General features: G+C 44.1%; 1 protein-coding gene across 8 annotated transcripts in view; it reads right to left on the bottom strand.

Annotated features, from left to right (window-relative positions):
* KMT2E (lysine methyltransferase 2E (inactive)) overlaps positions 1-27,762 on the bottom strand; it is a 114,447-nt gene that overhangs the window by 73,481 nt on the left and 13,204 nt on the right. For all 8 annotated transcript variants that reach the window (XM_040343500.1, XM_040343497.1, XM_040343502.1 and 5 more), the window contains exons 2-5: positions 16,352-16,535; positions 9,028-9,142; positions 7,585-7,808; positions 4,492-4,572 (exon numbers count right to left, since the gene is read on the bottom strand). In XM_040343500.1, coding sequence (XP_040199434.1) covers positions 4,492-4,572; positions 7,585-7,808; positions 9,028-9,142; positions 16,352-16,422 — 491 coding nt within the window. In that variant the 5' untranslated portion in view covers positions 16,423-16,535. The remainder of the gene's footprint in view (positions 1-4,491; positions 4,573-7,584; positions 7,809-9,027; positions 9,143-16,351; positions 16,536-27,762) is intronic.

Here is a 27,762-nt window from a genome sequence, read left to right as displayed (position 1 = left end):
TAAAGCTCAGGTGTATCCTGTTTCCACTGATCATTCTTGAGATGTTTCTACAAATTGGAGTCCACCTGTGGTATATGCAGTTGATTGGACATGATTTTGAAAGGCACACACACACTTGTCTATATAAGGTCCCACAGTTACCACTGCATGTCAGAGCACAAACCAAGACATGCAGTCCAAGTAATTGTTTGTAGACCCCGAGACAGGATTGTATGGAGGCATAGACCTGGGGGAAGGGTACCAAAAAAAAATAACACATTCTGCATTATTGAATGGGCCGCCTGGCCAAACTGATTGACCAGGGAAGAGGGGACATCTCTGTGGAGAGGAGAACCTTCCAGAAGAACAATCATCTCTGCAGCACTCCACCAATAAGGCCTGTATGGTCGAGTGGTAGAGTGGCCAGATGGAAGCCACGCCTAAGTAAAAGGCCCTCAACAGCCCACCTAGAGTTTGCCTGAAGGACTCTCAGACCATGAGAATCACAATGCTCTGACCTGATGAAACAAAGATTGAACTCTTTGGCCTGAATGGCAAGTGTCATGTCTGGAGGAAACCAGGCACTGATCATCTGGCCAATACCATCCCTACAGTGAAACATGGTGGTGGCAGCATAATGCTTTGGGGATGTTTTTCGGCAGCAGGAAGTGGGAGACTAGTCAGGATCGAGGGAAAGATGAATGCAGCAATGTACAGAGACATACATGCTTGATAGAAACCTGCTCCAGAGCGTTCTGGACCTCAGACTGGGGCGAAGGTTCATCTTCAAAAACAGGACAACAAACCTAAGCACATAGCCAAGATCACAAAAGGAGTGGCTACGGGACAACTCTGTGAATGTCCTTCAGTGGCCCTGCCAGAGTCCATACTTGAACCCGATTGAACATCTCTGGAGAGATCTAAAAATAGCTGTGCACAGATGCTCCCCATTCAACCTGGTGGAGCTTGAGAGGTCCTGCAAAAAATAATAGGAAAAACTGCCCAAAAATAGGTGTGCCAAGCTTGTAGCATCATACTTAAAAAGACTTGAGGCTGCAATTGGTGTCAAAGGTGCTTCATTAAAGTATTGAGAAAAGTCTGTGAACGCTTATGTACATGGGATTTTTTGTTTAGTTTTATAAAAACAAATTTGCAAAGACTTCAAACAAAGTTTTTTCATGTCGTTGTGTTCTGGGAACACTCGGCTCCCAGAACACAGCGGGAGCCAGGGGGACGGCACGGCTCGCGCATTGCGCTGTAGGGAACCGTGCAGTGAAGCCGGAGCACTTCACTTCCTGGTTCCCTCACCGAGGATGGCGGGGGGGCAGCAGAGTGACGAGCGATCACTCGTCCTCTGCTGCGGACCGCGCTGGACTCCAGGACAGGCAAGTGTGCTGATATTAAAAGTCAGCAGCTGCAGTATTTGTAGCTGCTGGCTTTTAATAATTTTTTTTTTCCCAGCGGACATCCGCTTTAATCCATTTTGAAATAAGGCTGTAACATAACGAAACAAAATGTGGAAAAAAAAGTCAAGCGTCGTTATTCAAAATTATTTTATGAACTAATGCAGCCTTTCAATCAGGGTGCCATATTAGGTTCTTCAGGAGGTGCAGTGACAAAATGCCTGCCAAGTGGGTGGGTGGATCAAGCCTCTGTGCATGTTCACTTTTGCAGTCATATCTGAGTAAATCCTACTAGGTTTATGTGTTCCCATTCAGTAAACCCTTTTTTTATTAAATATATTTTATTTAAATGCTTTATAGATTCTTAAGATTGCAAATATTGCTGGTCAGTCTCACAGTTTGAACAGGAGTTATAGCTTTTTACTGCTATGTGTCCCCCATTAAGGAAAAGTTCCCTCTCAATTTGTTCTGGTAACCAGTATCACCAAAAATGTAAGAAAGTCCCAGAACAGTAAAATAAAGGAAATATTCCAAAAGGGACACTAGTGATTTTTCTCATTTTTTAGGGATAAGGGACAGTAAAGTGAAGGGAAATCTCCCACATGGGACAAAAAAAACTAGGATTAAAGCCCTCTTCAACTCAAATTGAAAAGAAAAAAAAAAAAAAAAAAAAAGAGGTTTTTGTTATACTTTAACATACAAACCAGCTCCAAAAAAGGTTTTAACTCTGTTAGGACAGCATTTAACACTAGTTTACAAGCAGCTTCCAGAACAGTACCAACAGGGTTCATTATGTCAAACATTACTCCACAGCCCCCTCCTAAACATCATAAAGCAAGGAGAGCTTGGGAGGATTTTTAAGCAAATGTAAAAAGGCAAATGAAAAGATGACCAACATTTTCTTTTAAGTAATGTCATGTCAACAGGAACATGCCAAAATATAAAGTAGTATTTAACTCAATATGGCTGCAAAACTGGAAAATGCATCATATTTAACTCATTCCTGTGACAAGGTTGTGAGGCGTCAACGAACTGGGCTTTCTTTCAAATGTGCTACATATACACCGATCAGCTATAACTTTATGACCTCTGACAGGTTGAGTGAATAAAATGGATTATCCTGTTACAATGGCATCTGAAAGTTGGTGAGATAGATTATGTGGTAAGTAAACACGTTGCCCATTTAGTTGTGTTAAAAGCAGATACAAAAATGGACATTACAGTTGTGTATGTGGGGCTGCCTGTCAAGGTGCCATACTGATCCGCGTCTACGGCCAAAAGCGCCTACAATAAGCACATGAGCATCAGAATTGGACCAAGGAGCAATGGAAGAAGGTGGCCTGGTCTGATGAATCACTTTTCCGTTTACACCATGTTGATGGCAGGGTGCATGTGCATCAACTACCTGGGGAAAAGATGGCACCAGTATGCAATATGGGAAGAAGGCAAGGCAGCAGAGGCAGTGTGATGCTTTGGGCAATCTTTTGCTGGGAAAACTTGGGTCCTACCATTCATGTGGATGTTACTCAACATCGCCTTGAGGCGATTCAGTTCGCATATGTAGCGCTATACAAGTTTTTTCATTCATTCAACATGAACCACCTTCCTAAACATTGTTGCTGGCCAAGTACACCCCTTAATGGCAATGGAATTCACTAATGGCAGTGGCCTCTTTCAGCCAGAAAATGTGCCCTACCACACTGCAAAAATGGTTCAAGAATGGTTTGAGGAACACAACGAGTTTGTGCTGTCGACTTGGCCTCCAAATTCTCCAGATCTTAATCAAATCAAGCAACTGCGGGGTGTGCAGGAAAAACAAGTCAAATCCATGAAGACCCCTCTCGCAACTTACAGGACTTAAAGGATGTGCTACTGACAGCTTAGTGCCAGATACCACAGCATACCTTCACAGGTCTAGTGGCATCCATGCCTTGATGAATCAAAGCCGTTTTGGCGGCCAAAGGGGAACCTACTTAGTGTTACTAAACCCAGGACCCTGCATTTACTACATCTGGTCTCCTACAGTACACAGAACATTACAATGCAATCATTTTAGTAAATATAAACTGCTAAACACATATTCTCATCAGCAGTATATAGCAGTCTTGTGACTTCTATCAGTGTCCGGTTAAATTTGTAGGAGGAGTTTTCATTCACCCCCGATTGTCCTAAGGCTGCAGGACCTCTTACCCTTAGTCTGGACAGTGCCAATTGGCCCTGTGCTGATCACATGCACTCTCCTAAGAAAATAAAAAATCTCTAGCAATACACACCAACCTGAGCATGTGCAGAGTGCCCCCAATGCTCTGTTCTATCAGGAGATGGACTAGGGAAAGTGGAAGAAGGGGAGGGGGGGGGGGATCAGAGAAGACAGGATCAAACAGCCATTTTACGCAATGTGGAAGATTAACCTACAGTGAGCATAACAAGCATACTTTCTTGCATATAGAGGTCGATTTTACTGTTGTGGGTTTAGTAACCCTTTATTCGGTAGGTGGTGATAACATTTTGGCTGATCCGTTTTACGTGTACATAGGGGGGGGGGGGGGGGATCAACTGCCTCCAACATGTAAACAGAACTGTCACCAACAGCTCCTGGACTAACCAGCATGAGTGGAAAGGACAAGCTGCTGATCATGTGATCACTGTAATAGCCAAATTACAGTGGTCACATGTTTTAGACTCCCCCGCACAGTTTTCCCACTCTGAACGAAGAGAAGCCCAAAATAAAACAGCCTGTTAAATAATAATTATAAAGTAATTGGAACAGGGCTTGGTCTAGGTTAGTGTTAGGCTCAGCATAAACAATAAGGTCAGTGTCCATGTGTTTTAGGTAAAAAAAGAAAAAAAATGCAATATTTTTCTCTTGGGCTTCATGTGGTATTCCTATACAGGTCAGGAGTAGAAGATTTTAGGTTGTTCTTTGGTGGCAACGCATGGTAATGGCAAGAAATATACAGCAAAATAGGCATCAATGGGTTAACAATATAGACGCGTTACTTTTTTGTACAGAACAGCAGAAATTATAAAAATATATTAAACATTATAATATTGTAAACCTCCATAAATGTGCAAAGAGAAAAGCTAATAAGCATAATACATCACTTACCGAGGCTGACAGCGCTCACACAAATAGATATCTGGTATATTTTGTCTATCAATGCCCATGCAATCTATATGTTGCCATACACTGAAAGATATTAAAGGGAAAACCATGATTTAAAGTTAGAATATAGAAATCCATGTCTCATTAATACTTTACAAACTAATAGGAACATCAGGGAGGAATTTCTTGCAGTTTCTTAAAGGGAGATTATTTGTATTCTATTGTTTTTTAATAAAAACGTATATGACTTAAGCATTTTCTGCATTCGGAGCACCACACACACAGAAAGCTTAAGGAGGGACACAGAGCAGAAGCCACACATTAACAGCAGCGATAGACCGTGGCTCTCTATTTCTTTTGCCCCACATGTTTTTTCCTTAATTTTCACCTGGTGATCCTGCCAGTACCACACTTCCTGTCCTCATGGTTGCCACTCAACAAAACATTGCTCCCTCAAGATACTGTTGAGCAAAGAGCATAGTCACCAGGCTAAAACTGTTGTGATTATCGCCATGGGGAGAAAAAAAAAAAAAGAAGGGACATCCAAGAGGCGCTAGGACTTTGGCATGAGTTTATACAAAGTGGTGAGAGGGCAAAAAAAAAACATTTGGAGAGCCCACTGGCTCAGGTTAGGCTCCTCACAACAGACAAGGCAACCCTCCAGTGGATACTCCAGCAGGTTATCTCCTCCCCTTTTCTATTTAAATTTGGGTCTCAAACATGACTGGCTTCTTTTGACTGCCAATGCAGATACTGCTGTCCAGGAATTCTTCCAATCCAGCAATCAGCTTGCCTGCCGAGGTAGAGTTTATCCTCTCAATATACTTGATTGTACTTATCTGTTGGTCACTATAGTTCTCACATAAAATGCCCATATGTTTTTCCTGAGACAGATTCAAAACAGGAAAGCCTGAGTCCACTCAAGGTTCTAATTTTTAACTAAAAAGGTATGCATAAGCCACTTTCAGGTCTTACTCAGGTTTCAAATGACTGGTTTTGAAATGTCTTTGAGGGTCTTTTAAAATCGTAGTAACTTTTTTTTTCTCCCTGAGCTTGTAGAATGGTCTTGTCCACTTACAATTTCTGTGGGTATTTCTTTGCATAGCCTTCATATGCTTTTTTTTTTTTAAATATAGCTTCTATATGCAGTATTAGTTTATCAGTTTAACATTTTAAGTACGTATTTTTTAGGTATACTATTATATATTTTGATTGGGCTGTCATATTAGGGTTTTATAGCTTTTTTTAAGGGTTCTTTTGGTCTGTGTTGCTTTTATTTATTTTTTAAGACATCTGTGCATTAATGACGAATTACATTTTATAATAAATGGTTTGTTTTCATGTGTATTATTTCAGTTACATGTATAAAATCGTGCGAAAGCATCTAACCAACCATGTAGAATCCGATAATATTTTTACTAATTAACCTCATTACCATGTAATATTCTTTCAATTTCTTCATCTTAATTACTTGGCGCGCGTGTGTGTATATATACACACACACACACACACACATATACATATACACACATACACACACACATACACACAGTATATGCAGGTATTTATGGATGCATGTATATATGTTTTCCACTGTGTTTTCTGATCGTTGGGCACGATTTTGACCCCCAAAATTACTTGGCTGTCTTGGCACAATATCAAATGAATTTGGACTCACAAAATAAAACAAACAAATGTATTCACTACCGCTAAGGAATGATAGTATACGATATATTACATTTTTGCTCCGGGGTTTAGTTGTACCTAAAACATTTCAGTTTTACAGGGTACAGTTGTATGCTTTGCAACTAACCCTCTCTCTCTATTCAGCACAGTTTGGGACTAACAGAATATGGAATTCAGGCTAATCATACTTGGGCAATTTTATAGCAATTTCAGAGATCACATAGCAACAGACTCTTAAAACAAATAGGCTGGAACTGTTGATGGTAAATGGTCTTAATCTGCTTGGACATTTTTGGAATCAATAGCTGCTTGAAATAACAAGACTGCCAAGTGCAAGGCCAGTATTAGGACCATTTTTAATCAGCTAAAATATAACAGTGTATGGCAGGTGGCAAGGAAACAAACGACATGAATATTGTCCTAGGTGGAATCAAACCCCCGGACCACAGTGCCACTAGGCAAAAGGGGCTAACCACTCAGCATTCCAGAAGGAAAAATCAGGAAAAAAAAATAAGAAATTCACTAGCAACATTAAAATGCTGTTGAAGTTGGCATTTATTTTTGTATGCCGAGCTTAACAAGTTCCTCACTGGAGAGTTTAAAGCTCAACTAAACCCAAATACACATTCTATATTGTAGTTTACCAATGATAAGAGGTGGGTGCATTAGTTTCATTTTTCAGGCTTTTATTCCTTTGTCTGACTGGCCACCTCCTGTCTTAGGATGGCTAAATTCACTCCTCCATTGTATCTATGGAGCATTATAACCACCTTTGGACAGCAGCATTGTCAAACAATGGAAATGGTGGTGTTGGATGGAAAAGTAGACTTTGATGGGGTTTGCATTAGTGACTAAATGTAAAGCCAAACTCTAGAGCAAATATTTTTAAGCGGTTACAGCAATAAACTGTCTTTAAAAAAATAAAACCGGTAACCAGCTTCTGTTTACTTCCGTAATCAGCTGTCATTGGCTGACTGCTGATCATGTGGTAAAGGGCCCACTGTGATTGGCCCTTTATCCTGCTCTGTGATCAGCCCGGTCCCAAGGACTCAGAGACCACAGCACGAAAACGGGAGGACTACCATGTATGCCCTCCCAAAGGAAGCTTCTTCTTTCGGCTATAGCGCGGGCGTCAAGTGGCTAAGTTACGGTTACCAGACTAGTATCTCAGCTGTAGACAAGTCAATTTTGTCAAAATACTCCCAAAAGGTTTACAGAATCCCATAATTTGCACAGGTAGGCAGCATCAATAGTAGGCTGTTGCAATTAACAGGACATGGCTACGACATAAGGAAAAGAGCAACGTGCCCTACCTCTCAAACCGGGAGCTGCATAATAAAAATAGATTACATAAAATCACTTCATGTTCAAACAAAAATGTAACATATACTGCCTACAGTTCTTACATACCTGCATTTGTCACAACAAATCATATAACCGTCATCATGGGTGAAACCACAAATACATCGGGTGACATCTGACCCATAACTTCCATCTTCTGATGTGCTGATGGTTGTAGCACTGGAAGTCTCATCAAAGTGAGGAGTAGTAAATATGTTCACTTCATTCTTAACAAGAACAGGAGGTGGAGATGCAGGAGGCGTTGGTGGAGGACGAGCACCATAGTTGTGGTCCTATTAAAATTTCAACAAAATGTGAAAATGTTGTCAATTCTGTTAATTTCCTATTTCTAACCTTGATCTCAAAAAAGTGTGCCCGTTTGTATAATGGTCGGAATACAGAAACATGAATCGGTGCAGAGATGTTGAGTGCAGAAGTTTGTGCATGCAAAAGTGTGTGTTGGAGGTCACAGTGGCACACACATAAGTGGAAACTAACTGTCTCTTGAAGCCTTTCTTTTTAATACTAAAACCTACTCAAAGTAGGTCTAGAACTAGACGACTGAAGGGAAAGGGGGTGGGGCTTGATACCCAGCAGGGCCAGGTCCTAATATCAGCTGGGACCCATGATCCACAGGGCTCCAATATAATTGAACTGTGTGGGCAGACTGAATGTATCAAGTTGATCAATCAACTTGCGATTTTTACATGCGATTATCACTAGCAGCTAATCACTGTTCCTGTCGGGAGAATACAGTAGCTCAGTGGGAGGGATTCACCTGTCAACACTATCTGTTGATGGGGGTATCACATTTCTTTCCTGCAATCCGTGGAAAGAAATTTGCTCCGTGTATGGCCTGCATTAGAGTGTACATGTACAATTTCTTTTGCCTTTTCAGCAGTCATATATAAAAGTTCTATCATCCACAATTCATCACCATATGTACCGTATTTATCAGCGTATAACACGCACCCTAACTTTAAGAGGGACGTTTCAGCAAAAAAAAAATCCAAAGCCCCCTGCGTATAACACGCAGGCACATTTTACCCTCTATTTTCAGGGTAAAAAGGTGAGTGTTATACACCAATAAATACAGTACTTACTCCTATAATCAATTGTTCTAGCCTTCATTATTGAAATAGTGTCTACTGCCACTAAACCTTACTGTTGGTGGTAGGGCATGGGGGCAGTCACAAAGCTCTCCCACATAAAAATCTATTGGCCAGAAAGACCAGCAAAACACGGCACAGCTTCCCTTGTGTCCAGTCAACTGACAGGAAGTAACTATATGTCACATTACACAAAAGCACAGGGGAAGGTATGTCCCACATCCTAGCTGCATGCAGTGGTCACCTGAGAAGTAGGTCTCAGTGGAAGGGGCTTACAGATAAGACATCAGAGCTGGCTGCCAGGAGACCATTTCCACATATCATGGCAACCAGAAAGCGTCAAACTTTGATTTCAGCGTCACATGCACACAAAATTCTAAACTGGTAGGATATGAATACTTACCGCATAAGGCAAGCCAATATAACTGTGTGAATGGTGAGAACTGCTGGTATATAAATGATGTGGATAACTATTTGACTTTTCAACTACAACAGGGCTTGCTTCTACAGATTCAGGTCTAAAGGAAAGAGAAAATACAATTCTGAATGATAGAATACGTAGCATAATTAAAGCAAACTTGGCATAAATGTAAGCATATTAGAAATTAACATAAGCCCCAGATACAGGCACCAAAAGGGGTTTGAATTTTTTAGTCTTCAGAAGTTTCTGTGGACTACTGATGTCCCATGCATCATTCTCTTGTATACACAATTGCCAACCTACAATGCCTTATTGGGATTTTGTTTGAGAGACGACCACTAAAATTTAGTGGAACCAATTGCCTATAGAAGTCACCCAATTAGTAAATAGAGTCCACCTGTGTGCAATTTAATCTCAGTATAAATACAGCTGTTCTGTGAAGTCCTCAGAGAACCTTACTGAACAAAGCATATCATAAAGACCGGTCATGCTGGTCAAGGATAAAGTTGTGGAGACGCTTAAATTAGGGTTAGATTATAAAAGAATTCCAAAGCTTTGAACATTTTACAGAGAACGGTTCAATCCATCATCATGGTGTGTTCAGGGTGATGTGCAGTGTTAGTTTTCTGGCACACACATAGCGTTTTGCTTTTAGGCCAAAAAGTTAAATTTTGGACTCATCTGACCAGAGCACCTTGCTCCACGTTTGCGGTGTCCCCCACATGGCTTCTCGTAAATTGCAAACAGAACTTCTTATGTTTTTCTTTCAACAATGGCTTTCTTCTTGCCACTCTTACATTAAGGCCAGATTGTGGAGTGCATGACTAATGGTTGTCCTGTGGACAGATTCTCCCACCTGAGCTGTGGCTTTCTGTAGCTCCTCCAGAGTTACCATGGGCCTCTGGGCTGCTTCTCTGATTAATGCTCTCCCTTTGTCCAGCCTGTCAGTTTAGGGGGGTGGCCAGTCTTGGTAGGTTTGTAGTTGTGTCATACACTTTCCATTTTCATATGATGGCTTGAACAGTATGCCATGAGAAGTTCAACGCTTGGGAGATATAGATATTTTTTTATAACCTAAACTTCTCCACAACTTTATCTAACAAACCAGTGAGGTCTTCACCGAACAGTTGTATTTATACAAAGATTAAAAGGGGGTTGTAAAGGTAAAAAAATGTTTCCCTAAATAGCTTCCTTTACCTTAATGCAGTCCTCCTTCACTTACCTCATCTTTCCATTTTGCTTTTAAATGTCCTTATTTCTCCTGAGAAATCCTCACTTCTTCTGTCTGTAGCTACACACAGTAATGCAAGGCTTTCTCCCTGGTGTGGAGAAAGCCTCTTGAGGGGGAGGGGGCGAGCAGGAGGGTCAGGACGCTCTCTACTTTGCAGATAGAGAAAGGAGCTGTGTGTAAGTGGGCGTCCCGACACTCCTGCTCGCCCGCCCCCCCCCCCCTCAAGAGGCTTTCTCCACACCAGGGAGAACGCCTTGCATTACTGTGTGTAGTTACAGACAGAAGAACAGGAAGTGAGGATTTCTCATAAGAAATAAGGACATTTAAAAGCAAAATCGAAGGATGAGGTAAGTGAAGGAGGACTGCACTAAGGTAAAGGAAGCTATTTAGGGATTTTTTTTATACCTTTACCACCCCTTTAAATTACACACAGGTGGACCAATTAGGCAACTTCTGAACGAAATTGGTTACACTAGATTTTAGTTAGGGGTATCAAGATAAAAGGGGACCGATTACAAATGCACAACACACATTTCAGATATTTGTAAAAAAAAAAAAAAATTATAATTTTCCTTCCACTTCACAATTAAGTGCCACTTTGTGTTGGTCTTCAACATAAAATCACAATAAAAATACATTTACGTTTTTGGTTGCAACATGACAAAATGTGGAAAATTTCAAGGGGTATGCATACTTTTTCAAGGCACTGTAAAAGCTAGCTCTGTTCTATTGGTCCTTCAGGTGCCCACACAGCATTATCTGGCATAGTGGACACAAATATAGGTAAACCGTACCAATTCAGTCCTATTAGAACATTAGCATTAAAAAGATAGACTGTATGTTTCAGTTGCAACAGCACTCCAACCAAAACTGATGGCAAATATTTCGGTTTTTAATAGTTTAGAAAGGAATTACAGTATGGCAGTTTTTATTTTTTATTTTTTTTTTTTTAACATAACGTTTTTTATTTTGTATAAAACACAAAACACATAAAAAAAGTGGTACATTCGACAATCCGTATCAATAGCAGAAACGATAATTTCACAGAACAGTAGCCGTCATCAGTTCAGTGAATCTAGCTTAACCGAATAAGTACATTGCACTTAGATATCATAAGCAGGGAAAGACAGAAATCCAATATTCCACAATTGGTGTAACAGATCAAGTGTAACAGTTGAGGATATTACACGGAAGGCACAGGAGGGTATGGGGGTTTGATCCCCCGTAGGCTGGTAGATCTGTAGCTGTGGACCTGATCCTGTATCGAATGTAGTCAGGGATGAGGGATGCATCCACTAGAGTGTTCCATTTTAGGAGGACCGTTCTTACGTAGAAGGCTGTGTAGAATACAAACACTTTTTTAGCCTGTGTTGCTTCCAATGTGTAAATACCCAGTAACAGCGGGTCATAAGGAACTTGTAGTTTGCCTATAGAGTTACAATCGGCCACTACCCCCTTCCAGATGAGTTGGAGACGTTGACAGGAACATAGGACATTGAAGAAAGAGCCTGTTACTGAGGTACATTTAGGGCAGAGGGCACACCTGTCAGGGTACATCTTGGCTATGTGCTCTGGTGAATAGTAAGCACGATGAATAAACCTAAGCTGGGTGAACCTATCCCTCGCGAAGATCATGAGGGGAAGGTATTGCTGAACACCCCACCCTCCTTCCAGTCATCATCGGCGAGAGCAGGTATATCCGCCTTCATTTTTAGAACAACCAAAAGACTGCAGAGATATCTAGGGCAATAAATTCAGAGTAGAGGGCCAACAGGGGTTTTAGGCCCACAGCCAGAACCAAAATGCGCTCAACACCATTAGCCTCCAACGTAATAGAGTGGGGGAATTGTGCCCGATAGCCGGATGTACCTGAAGAACGTATAGTTAGGCAATCCGCGCTCTCTCTTTAGGTCAAACGCACGCAGCCTATCTGAACAGACAATATCCGCCAGCACTCCGATACCATATCGGGACCATATCACAGGGTCCGGGATGGACCGAAAGTGCACAACTCTCCACCAACTGTTGGATTCCTCTACTTTGGCCCTTACCGTCTCCCAGACCTGCAACGTAACACGCATCGATGGGGTAATATTTGGGTTAGATCTGGGACCCCTGTGTATCAGGTTCCGGAGTAGGAACCCAGCAGCGCAACTGGGAGCTGGAGAGTAGTTTATGCCATCCTGGGGGTTCCCCCCGTTCCACACAAAAGAGACAAGCAGGCCGTTTAGTTTCTGAAAGAACACATGCGGAATGGGGACCAGGGTTTGTCTGAACAGGTAGAGGAATTTGGACAGTACAGACATTTTAACAAGATTGACCCTGCCAACAGGGGTGAGGGGTAGAGTCCTCCAGGCAGAACACTTCCTAGGCAGGGAGGACAGTACCGGATTTAGATTAAGAGGGATAAAATTGGGAGATGTCTCTAGGACTACTCCCAGATACTTGAATTGGGATACTTTTTGCAGTGGAGTGTCTATCGGCAGCCTGTCATCGGAGGGGTGTAGTGCAAACAGGACAGACTTTCCCCAGTTAACTCGAACGACCAAATACCTGCCAAAGGCGTTTATAAGTAGGAGAGCATCCCTCGATGAGGTGGTAGTGTTTCTAAGGTACAAAAGGGTATCGTCGGCATATAGGGAGATCGTCTCTTCTACAGGACCTATGGAGATGCCACGGACAGCCGGTGCGGAGCGCAAAAGGATCTCCACTGGCTCTATAGCTAGTGCAAAAAGCGCTGGGGAGAGTGGGCATCCCTGCCTTGTTCCCCTATGGAGGCAAAAAAGAGGGCAGAGAAGACCGACCCGGTGCGCACTTTAGCTCTTGGGGAATTAGAGGGCCTTCATCCAAGAAATAAACTTAGGGCCAAAGCCAAAGTGGAGCAGGACCTCCCATTGATAGACCCATTCAACCGAGTCTAATGGTTTTTCAGCATCCAGGGAGGCCACTGCATCAGAGGGGGCAAGATGTTTACCCAGAACTGTGTACAGCCGCCGCAGGTGTATGTCCGTGCCTTTGCCCAGCATAAATCTGGTTTGATCCTCATGGACCAGGGTAAGGATAACTTCATTCAGTCTCTGCGCCAAGATCTTGGCAAGAATCTTGGCGTCAGTGTTGAGCAATGAGATAGGTCGGTAGGAGGTACACAGCTCAGGGTCCTTGCCTGGTTTTGGTATAACCACTATGACCGCCTCCCCCATGGAGGCTTGGAGTGTCCCTTTCATCAAAGTCTTGACTATCATCTCATGAAGCTTAGGTGTCAGTTGCTTTCCATACTGCTTATAGAATTCAGGGGGAAACTCATCCACACCTGCCTGTAGATCGCCGATTGCCTGCTGGGCCTCTTCCACAGTTATGAAGCCATCAAGACGTTCACACGCTGTGTCAGTGAGGGTGGGAAAAGTGATCTGGTCTAGGTAGGTGTTTAGGTCCTCCCCAGAGTAGTCCACCTTGGAGGAGTAGAGGGTTTTGGGATAACACGTATCGGGACTCCAGAGTCTGAGCCTTGGCTTCAGCAAGTGCGACAGATGCATTCTGCCTGGCTCTAGAGATGGAGGACTGGTAGGAACCCCTAATATAGGCCTTAAATGTGTCCCACGTACTATTAAATGCAGCAGTGCCTACATTCGTCAACCAGAAGTCTTTTATGTGCGTGGAGACTTCAGTCTCTACTATAGGATCTGAGATCCAATAGGGAGATAACCACCATAATCTTTATGAAGGGGGCATATGGGTTTGGAAACTACACAGCATAGGGGGCATGATCTGATATTCCCCTCAGTAAAATATCTACTTCATGGACCCGGGAGAGCATCCCACCACTGTCATAGATTAGGTCTATGCGTGACATAGCACGGTAAAGTATGGCAGGATTTTAGTGTTGTTTCTGTCCCTGTTAGGGACAGTCAAACTCTATTTGTCCCCGTGACCATTATCACTAAAAAGTAAGGTAAAAATTCCAAAGTTTTGAATGTTGACCAGAACAGGGACAGAGTCTAAAACTTCCAATGGGAACACTAGTTTTGAGGACCCTACTGACTTTCAGGTATCTCATTACTTGTTGCAGCTAAGGGACTGGAAGCGAAGGGAAATCCCCCCAATGGGACAGAGAGCATGAAAAAATACCCACTCCACCACTGACAGAGGTTTTAACCCTCCCTTGGACTTGCCTGTAAAATCCTCATTTTGGGAGTACAGCATAGGACAGATCATGGGCCATACCCAAGCAATTAACTGAGTGTAGGGCAACACAACAAACTGACAACCTCATCAACTGTGGGTATAGAATTGTGAATATAGGATTGTCAAAAAAATTCAACCAAACTATATAACAGGACAACAAAAAAAACAAAAGGCAAGAGCCTGAACAAAAAAATGGGGATCAGAAAACAGCTTGAATCGCCTTGTCCCCGAATCTTGTGGTAAAACCTAGAGAATGTGTGAACAGAAGACCACGTGGCAGACTTGCAAATCTCAGATACAGAAGCTTAATGCTGGATAGCCCAAGAGACACACCAATAGATCTGGTGGATTGAGAACTGCAAGGGAAAGGGAGGAACTTGTTCCCTAAGGGTGTAAACCCTGGAAAAGTTCTCAGGCTTGCAAACAGAAGCTGTAGAGCCCAACAGCCCTGACAAACCCCCAAGCAGTGCAGGGAAATTTCATTGGAATGTTTCAGAGCGAGACAGGACAATAGCTTCACTGAGGTGGAATGAAAAAAAATAAAAAATAAAAAATAAAAAAAATCATCTTGGGTAAAAAAAGAAGATCTTTGCTTCAAGATTATCTTGTCCAGTAAAAGAAATGGCTGTCGGCTCAAAAACAAGCCTAACAGATATAATAGCTACTAGAAAGGAAACCTTACATGCAAGGTCTCCCAAAGGAGAGGGGTGAATATGTGCAACTTCCTGAGCAAAAGTCTTGATTAAGGATTGTGAAGCAAGAGGTTTCTGGAAAAGAATGGAAAAAAAAAAAAAAAGGCACAAACCTGTCCCTTGAGGGTAGTCAGAACCAGACTTGGGTCATGTCCAGAGAGACAAAGGCCAAGGAACAAACAGTATTCCCTGATATTTAGAGGTCTATAAATCGCAAGCAAAAGTGGACCTTAATCATTTTCAAACATTTCCCAGAACCCTGTACCTTCGAAAACAAATTGGTCCAAACAAACTATTTAAACCTCATTAAAAGCTGGAGATCCAGTTTCTGTTTTAGTTTATGGATACAGTAGACCGCAGTGTTTCCCAACTCCAGTCCTCAAGGCACACCAACAGGTCATGTTTTCAGGATTTCCCTCAGATGAAACGGCTGTGGTAATTACTAAGGCAGTGAAACTGATCAAATCACCTGTGCAAAATAATGGAAAGCCTGAAAACATGACCCGTTGGTGTGCCTTGAGGACTGGAGTTGGGAAACACTGCAGTAGAGAAAAGGTTGAACCTGTCATGTTTTACTATAAACCCAGAAAATGATAGCACTCCTATCCCACCAAGTTGAAGATCAAAACAATGCCAGACACTATTAAAGTCACTTATCGCCCTTACGTGCTTCAACTTGGCAGCAGTCCTGAGAAAAAGGTGAAGAATGCAAGGTAAAAAAGTGATTTAAATAGTGTCTGAGATTATTATGATCTTAAAAACGTATGGACACAGTCATTCTCTGGGTTTATATTACATTTTCTTTTCTTACACGGTGAGGTGATTTAGGTTGGCAGCTCCCAGAAGGGCCAGTGCAGAGAAGTAACTATTTGAATCTGCCATCTTTTACTGCCAAGTCAGGGAGTTGCTCTTCCACATCCCACCCACAGACAAACAGGAACAGTGTGCACATCTTCCCACAAAGATTTATACTCACCAGTGATCGTTGCCCCCATTGCGAGACTTGCACTCCATTTTTTTGGCCCTAGTGTCATTGGCCAGCAGAAGAAATTTCCCCAAGAGGGACACAGACAACATTCAACAAATTTTTAGGCTCCGCATTATATGAACAATGTTGTCAGGATATCCAATTTAAATAAATGTTAATATCTGAATGATTTAAAGCACATTTATACCAAGGTTTACAAAAAAAACAACTTACTCTGAACCAGCAGCCATTTCTAAATATAGAGTCTCTGCTGTCTTAACCCGCAAAGGGACCACTATGCTCATGACGTTCGCTTCTGATAAATTCGATAACTATGGAGTCCTCTGCATCGGGATCCAAAACACTGGGGCATGCCAGCCACAGTGCTCATTGCAAACATCTAAGTGCATCCACAAACCTTAAATCAGAGCAGAAAGATACTAGAATTAGTGAGCTAGAGACATTAAAAAAAAATGTTATTTAAATTGTAGTACAAAAGAAAGTTTTACAGTGCAACAAACATAGAACATTAACCATACTAACCTACAAGACCATCACATTTTAACACACACACACACACACACACACACACACACACACACACACACACACACACACCCCTTTAAAGCCCAATTAACCACTTAAGCCCCGGACCATATTGCTGGTCAAAGACCAGAGCACTTTTTGCGATTCGGCACTGCGTCGCTTTTACTGACAATTGCGCGGCCGTGCGACGTGGCTCCCAAACAAAATTGGCGTCCTTTTTTCCCCCACAAATAGAGCTTTCTTTTGGTGGTATTTGATCACCTCTGCGTTTTTTTTTTTTTTGCGTTATACACAAAAATAGAGCGACAATTTTGAAAAAAAAAATACCTTTTACCATAATAAATATCCCCCACAAATATATAAAAAAACATTTTTTTCCCCCCTCGATACGTATTCTTCTACATATTTTTAAAAAAAAACACGCAATAAGTGTTTGTTGATTGGTTTGGGCAAAAGTTATAGCGTTTACAAAATAGGGGGTAGCTGTATGGCATTTTTATTAATAAATATATATATATATAAACTAGTAATGGTGGTGATCAGCGATTTATTTTCAGTACTGCGACATTACGGCGGACACATTTTTGGGACCATTGGCATTTTTAGCGATCAGTGCTATACAAATACATCGATTACTATAAAAATGCCACTGGCAGGGAAGGGGTTAACACTAGGGGGCGGGGAAGGGGTTAAGTATGTTCCCTGGGTGTGTTCTAACTGTAGGGGGGGTGGACTCACTAGGGGAAATGACTGATCGCTGTTCATACATTGTATGAACAGACGGTCAGGCATTTCTCCCCTGACATGACCGGGAGCTGTGTTTACACACACAGCTCCCGGTTCTCGCTCTGTAACGAGCGATTGCGGGTGCCCGGCTGTGATTGCGGGCGCGGGAGTCAGGAGCGAGCGGGGGGGGTGAGCGTGCGCTCCTCCAGCGGCGCGCGCCCTTATTGGCTGCTGGGAGAGATGACGTAGATCTACGTGATCTCGCCCAGCAGAGCTGACCTGCCGGCATAAAACTGCGGCGGCTGGTCGGCAAGCAGTTAAAATCTTTCTCAGGGATAATTACAGCAGTGTTGGGGGACAAGTTATACCACTGAAATGCTAAGCAAATGGGCTGATGAGGAACTAGCTACATATATGACCCATATAGATTTACCCTCGCTGTCTGCTGAGGCGAGACAGCAACTAGATGCCACGATTAGTTTAGAGGAGCTGCAGGTGGCAGCCTGCTCTATCCCCACATGCAAGGCACCTGGAGAGGATGGCTTACCCATAGAGGTGTTCACTCAGTATGGTGAACACCTACTGCCAGAACTATTAAAAGTTTTCAATGCCTCGTTGGAGGAAGGTACCCTCCCTGACAAATGTGATTCTGTTACTAAAGCCAGGGAAGAATCCGGTTGACCCAGGTTCCTACAGGCCTAGCTCATTGCTTTAGAGCGAAGTGAAGATCCTTGCAAAGGTCCTGGCGCTTCGGGTCAATGGGATAATATCCTCCATTATCCACCAGGACCAGGCTGGCTTTATGCCACAAAAGTCCACGGCTACTAACCTAAGGAGACTCTACATGAACATGCAAATTCAAGCGGATAATGGGGGATGCAGGGCTCTCTTATCCCTTGATGGCAACAAGGCATTTGACACTGTCCGTTGGAGGTACCTGTGGGTAGTGCTAATCAAGTTTGGCTTTGGAGACCGGTTTGTGGCATGGACTCGGCTACTCTATGCGTTCCCACAGGCAACCATTAGGATGGCGGACAAAATGTCACCTGACTTTGCTCTGGGTAGGGGAACGCAGCAGGGATGCCCGCTGTCTCCCCTGCTCTTTGCAATTGCTTTAGAAACGCTGGCGGCCCTGGTGAGGTCAAGTACCCAGATATGTGGATTTAGGTATGGAACTCTACATGAAAAAATTAGGTTATATGCGGACGACATGTTACTCTTTCTGGAAGATCCCAGCCTCTCACTGCCAGGGGTTATGTCAATAATAACGCAGTTTGGTCACTTTACTGGCCTAACCATAAATTGGTCTAAATCTGCCCTGATGATGCAGGATGAAGATTGGGAGGTGCATCTCCCGGCCTCTTGTTCCATCCCGGTGGTTACCAGCTTCAAGTATCTGGGGGTGCAAATTTCACCTAAGATCTCGGAATGCTGCTCCCTCAATGTGTACCCCGTTGTCTCATTTTCGAGATAAGATTAAAACCTGGAATTACCTTAAAATGTCACTGGCGGGCAAGGCCAACTTAATTAAAATGATGCTGATGCCCCAGCTATTGTACTGGGGGTTCACGGACTTTAGCCCAATCTGGGGCAACCACTCATATGAAGAAGCTGGCTAAGTTGCAACAGGAGCCCCGATAGAGAGCCCATGGTGTGACTAAGCTGTCTCACATATTTCACAACCGCAGACTGCTATCCTTCCCTGAACTACAAGCTACCTTCAACCTCCCAGCCACTATGTGGTTCTCGTACCTTCAGCTCTGGCATGCCATTGCGGCGCAGGGGGATGCGGGGAAGTGGACATTGTTGCCCACTCCTGTATTCCATGTGCTGCAATCTACCACTGAGACCAAAGGGATTATATCCCAATGTTACTATCTGGACATCTGAGGGCTTACCCATGTAAGGGAGCGTCTTCGTGGGAACGGGAGCTCGGCCAGATTACGGGTGACCAATGGGAAGAAGCTCTCCAATCCATAGCCACTTGCTCTTTGAACGTAGCACAAAAAGTTTCTCAATTGTATATAATACTAAGAATACATTACACTGCAGTAAAACTCCATAGGATGGGTAGAGTGGCAGATCCGTTGTGCTGCCAATGTTAGCAGCATGACGGGGATCTTATACATCTTCTGTGGCGATGCCCGAAGTTGCACAGATACTGGAGTGAGGTGGTGGGGACTCAACCTGGTGTTTCAAACTAAGATTCCTACTGACCCTATGTGTTGTATACTGGGGGTTCTGGATGACGCGATCCCAGATGAATTGATCAAGGTGGCAATCTCTAGAGCGCTGTTTCAAGCCAGGAAATTACTTTCAACAGGATGGAAGTCCGCCTCACAACCCACTCACTCCTCATGGATAACTTATATGGGGAACACCCTTATTATGGAAAAATAGATTTACCAGCATAGGGGGTGCCCGGGCAGGTTTAAATGGATATGGTCACGGTGGCTGGATACACCTGGTCTAAGCCCAAAACAGCTTGTGATGTCCAGAATTTTGCAATGTCTATGATGGGTAATGTGTACCGTATTTCTACCTAGACTGTTGCGCTCGGTGTCGGTGGGAGGTTGGCGTGGTATCTGACGGATGCTGGGAGATCATGGTTATGTGATGCATGGGAGGCAAATGTCTTCATATAAATGATATGTAGATGAACGGTTCTTTTATGTACTTGTACATTGGAAATTTTTGTTTATTTACTTGTTCAATAAACACCTTTTTGATAAAAAAAAAAGCAAATGAGGTGAGGATAGGGGACCCACGAAGGAAAGTTCCAGTCTTATGCCTCACTGACACTTTTGGCAGTTTAAAAACCGGCCTGGGCGAGAACAGTGCCGATCTCTGGACTGGTAGGTGTCTGGACATTAAAAAAAAAAAGTCAGCAGCTACAGTATTTGTTGCTCTTATTTATTTTTTTACAGTGGCCAGAACACCTCACATTTCCTGGCTACCCTTAACTCGTTTACAGCAGTGGTCTTCAAACTGTGGCTCAGGGGCCAGATACAGCCCTTTGCTTGCTTTTATCTGGCCATTGGGGCATTATTGCCTCCACTGAGTGCAATAATGGAGCACTATAACTCCCCACTGACAGGGCACTATCCCTCCCACTGAAACCAACGACGGGGCACCATACCTTCCACTGAAACCAATGATAGGGCACTATTACTCCCCTAATACCAATGACGGGACATTATCTTCTCCTACTGGCCACAGTTTAGCCCACCCCTAAAGTATGAAGGACAGTAAACTAGCCCCTTGTTTAGAATGTAGACCTCTGGTTTACAGTAGAGGTGCACGATTCTGGGAAAAATGAGAATCGCAATTATTTTGCTTAGAACAAAGATCACGATTCTCTCACGATTCTTTAAAATGGTCAATTAAAAAAAAAATAATCAGCTGTAGACGAGTGGACTTAAAATACCGGAAACCACTGTCCCTTATAAAATATTATGAATACTACCACAATCTGAGCCAGGTACCCATATTATGAATATTACCACAGTCAGCTGGCCCAGAGTCTGGGGTAGTTGACTGTGGCAATATTCATAATCAATCACTTTAAAGAAATCAACTTTTCATTTTGTTGCTTCAGTCCCTTAGAGGACAAAAGTTAATTTTGCATGTTGTCCCATCTTTCTATGTACTGTTATAACTGGGATTGCGTGGCCCACAGCGTGCCTCCCTCCTTCCACTGCTGTACATACTGGAAACAAGTGCCATTCCTAGGAATGCAGGCATGTCACATTTTACAAGGCAAGCCCACTAACAGAGCTCCATCTGTGCTACTCATATGTGTGGATGCTTCTGGAGCTAGGGTGAGCGACCAAGGCGCCTGCTAATGACTTCAGCATGCGACAGGTGAATTCACCACTCAGATGTTTGGGACAACTGAGCACTGCTGCTGCTCTTGAATTGACACACCTACAAATCAGGCTTTAATAGGAAGAGAAGCAGTGAAGATGAAAGATATTGACTAAAGAAATATATTTTTTTCTTCTTTTTTTTGTTATAACAGTAGAGGATCATTGGAAAGGCAGGCAATGGCATGAATTTACTGACCAGTATTTGGCCTACGCACAAGTGTTCCTCTCTATGCAGTTGCTAATACATACAAGCATTACAAAACTATAAAATCTATGGACCTGCTGAACCAGCGGAGATTCAAAAGGGCTATGGGTGGCTTAAGGCTTTGACACATGCCAACAGCTCGAATTGCCAGTCGTAAAGCTGCTGAGGCATCCTTGAATACTGGGAGCTCATCCACTGGGCATGTAAGGGTCTTGCTGGAATAAACTGCCATATCTACCATGGGGTACTGCTGATTAAACCTTTGTGGCAGAACGCACCCTGTGAGGGTGAGCCCAGTCCACATACAAAACATACTTAAAATGAGGATGCACAGGGAAGGATTGAGTATGTTGGGGATGCCAGACTCTGAATCCTGCAACCTTTGGAGGGTGGGGTACTCTAGAAGTGACAGCTGCAAATTGGTCCAAACAATTTCTGCAAGAAAGCTTACAAAGACCCTTTGCATGTGAGATAAACCCTGACCCTGGGGTTCTTCAGACGTAGATTCTGCTTTGCCCCTAGCTACCAAAACATTAGTCTTCAAGCAGTATTAAAAACCAAAAAGAAAAATATAAATATATTTCAGTTTACTAATCCTTAGATGCAGCGGCTGCATTTGCGCCCCCCCCCCCCTTAATTCACCTGGTGATCCTGCCAGGAATATCCTTCTGGTCTTAGGGTGTCTCTGCATTCTGGATATGGTAGTAAAGCAGACACCTTTGGACAGCTGCATTGTCAATCAGGGGGAGAGTAGTGGTAGCAGATTTAGATGGACTTAAGTAACAAAGTGAAGCTGAATTCCAGAGAACACCATAAGCAGTTACAGCAAACCAAAGGGTCATCTGAAGGTGGCAGCATAACCCTATCATCGTGGAGATAAAGTGAACCTAGTCCTGGGATGCAAGATAAAGAGCTGGTTATTGCCGTTACACTGCTCCACTGGCTGTAAAACACTTTGAATAATAAAAAAAGCTCAGTCCTCATTTCCATACTTATGAGTTAAATTGCTCAAATAACTAAAGCTAGAGAATCAGTATGACCATTTGTAGAAGAGTTTGAAGGTCTTTTCACCCAAACACTTTTCCATTTTTGGTAGCCTTTTTAAGCTGCCTACATGCAACTCCATTGTGAATGTACAGGAAATGAGCATCACTGACCAAATGAGAAAGATGCAGGAAGTGGAAGAAGCTTAAAGTGATTGTAAAATCTCTCTCTCTTTTTTTTTAAACAAATAGGTTATTACTTACCTCCTCTGTGCAAGTGGTTTTGCACAGAGCAGCCTACTTCCTCCCTTTCCCTGGTCTCTTTGCCCCTCCCTCCTATCAAGTGCCCCCTCAGCCTGCAGCTCTCTATGGGGGCACCCTAGCCGAGTCAGAGCTCCATGTGCATTCAGACAACCGGCCCGCCTCCTCTCCCCTGATTTATCTGACTTTGATTGACAGCCATGGGAGCCAATGGCACCGCTGCTGTCTCAGCCAATCAGGAGGAGTGTCCCAGATGGCTTACACACTCTTGGACATTTCTGGAGAGAGATGGGGATCAGGCAAGTAGTTAGGGGATGCTGGGGGGGATTCTACACACCAAAGTTTTTTTATGTTAATGCACAGAATTAATTTTAAACATATCATGTCGTACTTACCGCCACCGTGCAGTTTGCTTTGCACAGAGTGGCCCCAATCCTCTTCTGGGGTCTTTCATCAGCACTGGTAGCTCCTCCCCGCATCGGGAAACCACGTATGATAAGCACTCTCCTTGGGGGTACACGTGCGTGCTCCAGAGTCCGGCTTTTGCGTACATAGACACAGAAAGCCGGACTCAGCCCCGTCCCGGCTTCATTGGATTTGATTGACAGCAGCGGGAGCCAATGGCCGTGCTGCTATCAATCTATCCAATGAGGACACAAAACACCAACTAGAGCTGGTGTGCTCGTCCCTGGGGAGAAGAAAACCGGGTTCAGGTAAGTTATAAAAAAAAAAAAAAAAGAGAAGGGGGCACTGGGGGGCTGCAGCACTATCTGCTTTACAACCCCTTTAAGCAAACGATGACAGCTCTTTCTTGTGGGTAGTGTGTGAGAGCACAGAGCTTCCTCACTGGAACAGGGCAAACTCAAAAGGTCATGCATAACATTGAAAGTGTTCTTGTTGCATTTGCGCACTCATTTCAGTTAGGATGCAGCTTGACATCAGTTTTAATCTGACCTTGCAATATTGTGTACAAAAAAAAAAAACTGCCAACACCATACATTTCCAGAGCGTTAAGAGCACTATACTACATTTTTAACACAGAACGTAGAAAAACATGCAAAACGTATTACAAAGTTCTGCATGAAAAATCTATTTTGTAGACTGGAAAAAAACACACACACACACACGCACAACACAGTTGCTAGTTCCATAGTCTATTTTGCAAGACATGCGCATGTGGATATGTTCTGACAGGATGTTATGAAGTCAGCTTCCCTTTCATTGTTACTTTACAGCACTACACCTCAACCTTTTAAAGAAACAACAAAAACTCAAACTGCATTTTAGAAATAGGTTTCAAAAAGGCTTCAATAGTAGCAAATTGTCTTCCTGCAAAGAAAAATCAGAACTAGAGGAAGAATAATTTGAAACATATTTTCATCAATCTCACCGAAAATGACAAAATGTTTGCCCTTGGTTTTCGGAATGATCCTCAAAATGTTTCACGCGGCAAGTTTACTCTATGCACAGCACAACATTTTACACCTATACTGAACAAAAAGTTTGAAGATTCAATGTCATGGACAAGGTATAGTATTGACATCTTTAAAACTGCCGTTGGATACTCCAGTCAGTTACAATTCTTCAGTATGTATTTGACCTGAAGTAAAGCATTAGGAAAGTTATACCCAAGCACAATCGTTACCTTCAGCCTGGGTTCACATTATAGCGATGCTGGAACCAGCGGCGGTTCCCACATCACACTGCCCTCTGCAAACTGCTGCGGGTGTCAATACAATGTTAAGTGACACCCCCAGATAGTGTCACAGTGCGAACTGTGGAATCGGATTGCATGGTTATGAACACCCATGCGATCCGACTCCAGTGCGGGTTCCCTGCACCTTTTTTATGCAAATCCAATGCGAGTTTAGCCATACAACTTATGGCTGAACTCGCATTGCATATGATCGGCACAGCAATGCGGGTGCGAATGACATGCAATGTCTGTGTTCGCAATAGTCTGAACACAGGCGCAAACTGATTTTTTTCTATTTATAACGTTTTAGATAGAGTGGGAAAGACTTCGGACTCCTCCAGCTTTTTATTACCATTTGTATCCCCACAGGCTCGCCCTCTATTGGTCCTGGTGACCATTGTCTTCAGTACAAAAAAGAAAACGGAAAACAATATTTTCGGGACTGTTACAGGAACCAAGGCGAAAACTTTCTATGGTGACACCTGTTCCAGTGACAGCTGTCCAAGAGGGAACATCCCTCTCTTTGGTGTGATCCCCTTTTACAAAGAAAGTTCTGCAGCTCAAGTTACAGCATCTCACACTCCTCACATTTTTGTAAGTATTTTATTATGTTTTCATGTGACAACACTGAAGAAATGACACTTTGCTACAATGTAAAGTAGTGAGTGTACAGCTTGTATAACAGTGTAAATTTGCTGTCCTCTCAAAATAACTCAACACACAACCATTAATGTCTAAACCGTTGGCAACAAAAGTGAGTATTACAGATGTGGATATTACAGTGGGGGGGGGGGGGGGAGAGAGAAGACGTGGACATTACAGTGGGGGGGATGACGTGGACATTACAGTGGGGGGATGACGTGGACATTACAGTGGGGGGATGACGTGGACATTACAGTGGGGGGATGACGTGGACATTACAGTGGGGGGGATGACGTGGACATTACAGTGGGGGGGTGGATGACGTGGACATTACAGGGGGGGGGGGTGGATGACGTGGACATTACAGGGGGGGGTGTGGATGACGTGGACATTACAGGGGGGGGGGAGATGACGTGGACATTACAGGGGGGGGGGGAGATGACGTGGACATTACAGTGGGGGGGGAGATGACGTGGACATTACAGTGGGGGGGGGGATGACGTGGACATTACAGCGGGGGGGGGGGAGAGATGACGTGGACATTACAGTGGGGGGGGAGATGACCTGGACATTACAGTGGGGGGGGGGGGGAGATGACGTGGACATTACAGTGGGGGGGGGAGATGACGTGGACATTACAGTGGGGGGGGGGAGATGACGTGGATATTACAGTGGGGGGGGGGAGATGACGTGGATATTACAGGGGGAGGGGAGATGACGTGGACATTACAGGGGGAGGGGGAGATGACGTGGACATTACAGGGGGAGGGGGAGATGACGTGGACATTACAGGGGGAGGGGAGATGACGTGGACATTACAGTGGGGGGGGGGGGGGAGATGACGTGGACATTACAGTGGGGGGGGGGGAGATGACGTGGACATTACAGGGGGAGGGGTAGAGGACATGGACATTACAGTGGGGGGGGGGGGAGATGACATGGACATTACAGCGGGGGGAGATGACGTGGACATTACAGCGGGGGGGGAGAGATGACGTGGACATTACAGTGGGGGGGGAGATGACGTGGACATTACAGTGGGGGGATGATGTGGACATTACAGTGGGGGGGGGGGGAGATGACGTGGACATTACAGTGGGGGGGGGAGATGACGTGGACATTACAGTGGGGGGGGAGTTGACGTGGACATTACAGTGGGGGGGGGATGACATCGACATTACAGTGGGGGGGGGGGGGGAAGATGGTGGTGATCCAAAAAATGATCCAATCCGTGACTCTGATCTGAGGAACGATCCGAACCGTGAGTTTTTTGATTCGTTGCACCCGGGAGGAGGTATGAAATTTGGTGTTATCGCTCTCACTCTCTCATACTGGAAGTTCATCACGGCAACTTGTGGCAAAGAACTCTCTGAAAAAAATAATTGGTGCTCTTCATAAAGATGGCCTAGGCTATAAAGAAGATTGCAAAGACCCTGAAACTGAGCTGCAGCATGGCGGCAAAAACCATAGAGCGGTTTAACAGGACAGGTTTCACTTAGAATAGGCCTTGCCATAGTCGACCAAAGAAGTTGAGTGCACATGCTCAGCGTCATATCCAGAGGTTGTCTTTAGGAAATAGACGTATGAGTGCCGTCAGCATTGCTGCAGAGGTTGAAGGGGTCAGCCTTTCAGTGCTCAGATCATACACTGCATCAAATTGGTCTGCATGTCGGTCGTCCCAGAAGGAAGCCTCTTCTAAAGATGATGCACAAGAAAGCCCGGAAACATTTTGCTGAAGACACGCAGACTAAGGACATGGATAACTAAAACCATGTCCTTTAGTCTGATGAGACCAAGATAAACGTATTTGGTTCAGATGGTGTCAAGTGTGTGGTGGCAACCAGGTAAGGAGTACAAAGACAAGTATCTTGCCTGCAGTCAAGCATGGTGGTGGGAGTGTCATGGTCTGGGGCTGCATGAGTGCTTCCGAATTATGACCCCCCCCCCCCCCGGTACTGCACAGGCGCGGCGATTGCCTCCGAAAATTGCCAAACATGTAGCTCTAGACGGCGCCTGCGCACACTTCTGACATCCAGGCTCATTCCTCACCATCCCCGTGGACACGGAGAATGTTAAAAAAAGAGCCAGGAAGCAGAGCGAAGCGAGGCCGACTGGCCACTTACAGCAAGGTCCACGCAGGCGCCGCAGTACAGGGGCAAACACTGCGCAGTACAGGGGGGGGGGGGGGGGCACACACTCATCGGCAGAACATCGGCACTGGGGAGCTACAGTTCATTGAGGGAACCATGGATGCAAACATGTACTGTGACATACTGAAGCAGAGCATGATCCTCTCCCTTCGTAAACTGGGCCGCAGGGCAGTATTCGAACATAACGACCCCAAACACACCTCCAAGATGACCGCTGCCTTGCTAAAGAAGCTGGAGGTAAAGGTGATGAACTGGCCAAGCACATCCTCAGACCTAAACCCTATTGAGCATCTGTGAGGCATCCTCAAAACGGAAGGTGGAGGAGCACAAGGTCTCGAACACCCACCAGCTCGGTGATGTCATCATAGAGGAGTAGAAGAGCACTCCAGTGGCAAGCTCTGGTGAACTCCATGCCCAAGAGGGTTAAGGCAGTGCTGGAAAATAATGGTGGCCACACAAAATATTGACACTTTGGGCCCAAATTGAACATTTTCACTTAGGGGGCGTACTCACTTGTTGCCAACGGTTTAGACATTAATGGCTGTGTGAGTTATTTTGAGGGGACAG

Source organism: Rana temporaria, chromosome 3 (assembly GCF_905171775.1).
Source record: "Rana temporaria chromosome 3, aRanTem1.1, whole genome shotgun sequence".
NCBI classification, from domain to species: Eukaryota; Metazoa; Chordata; class Amphibia; order Anura; family Ranidae; genus Rana; species Rana temporaria.
This window is presented reverse-complemented; position numbering and strand designations above follow the sequence as displayed.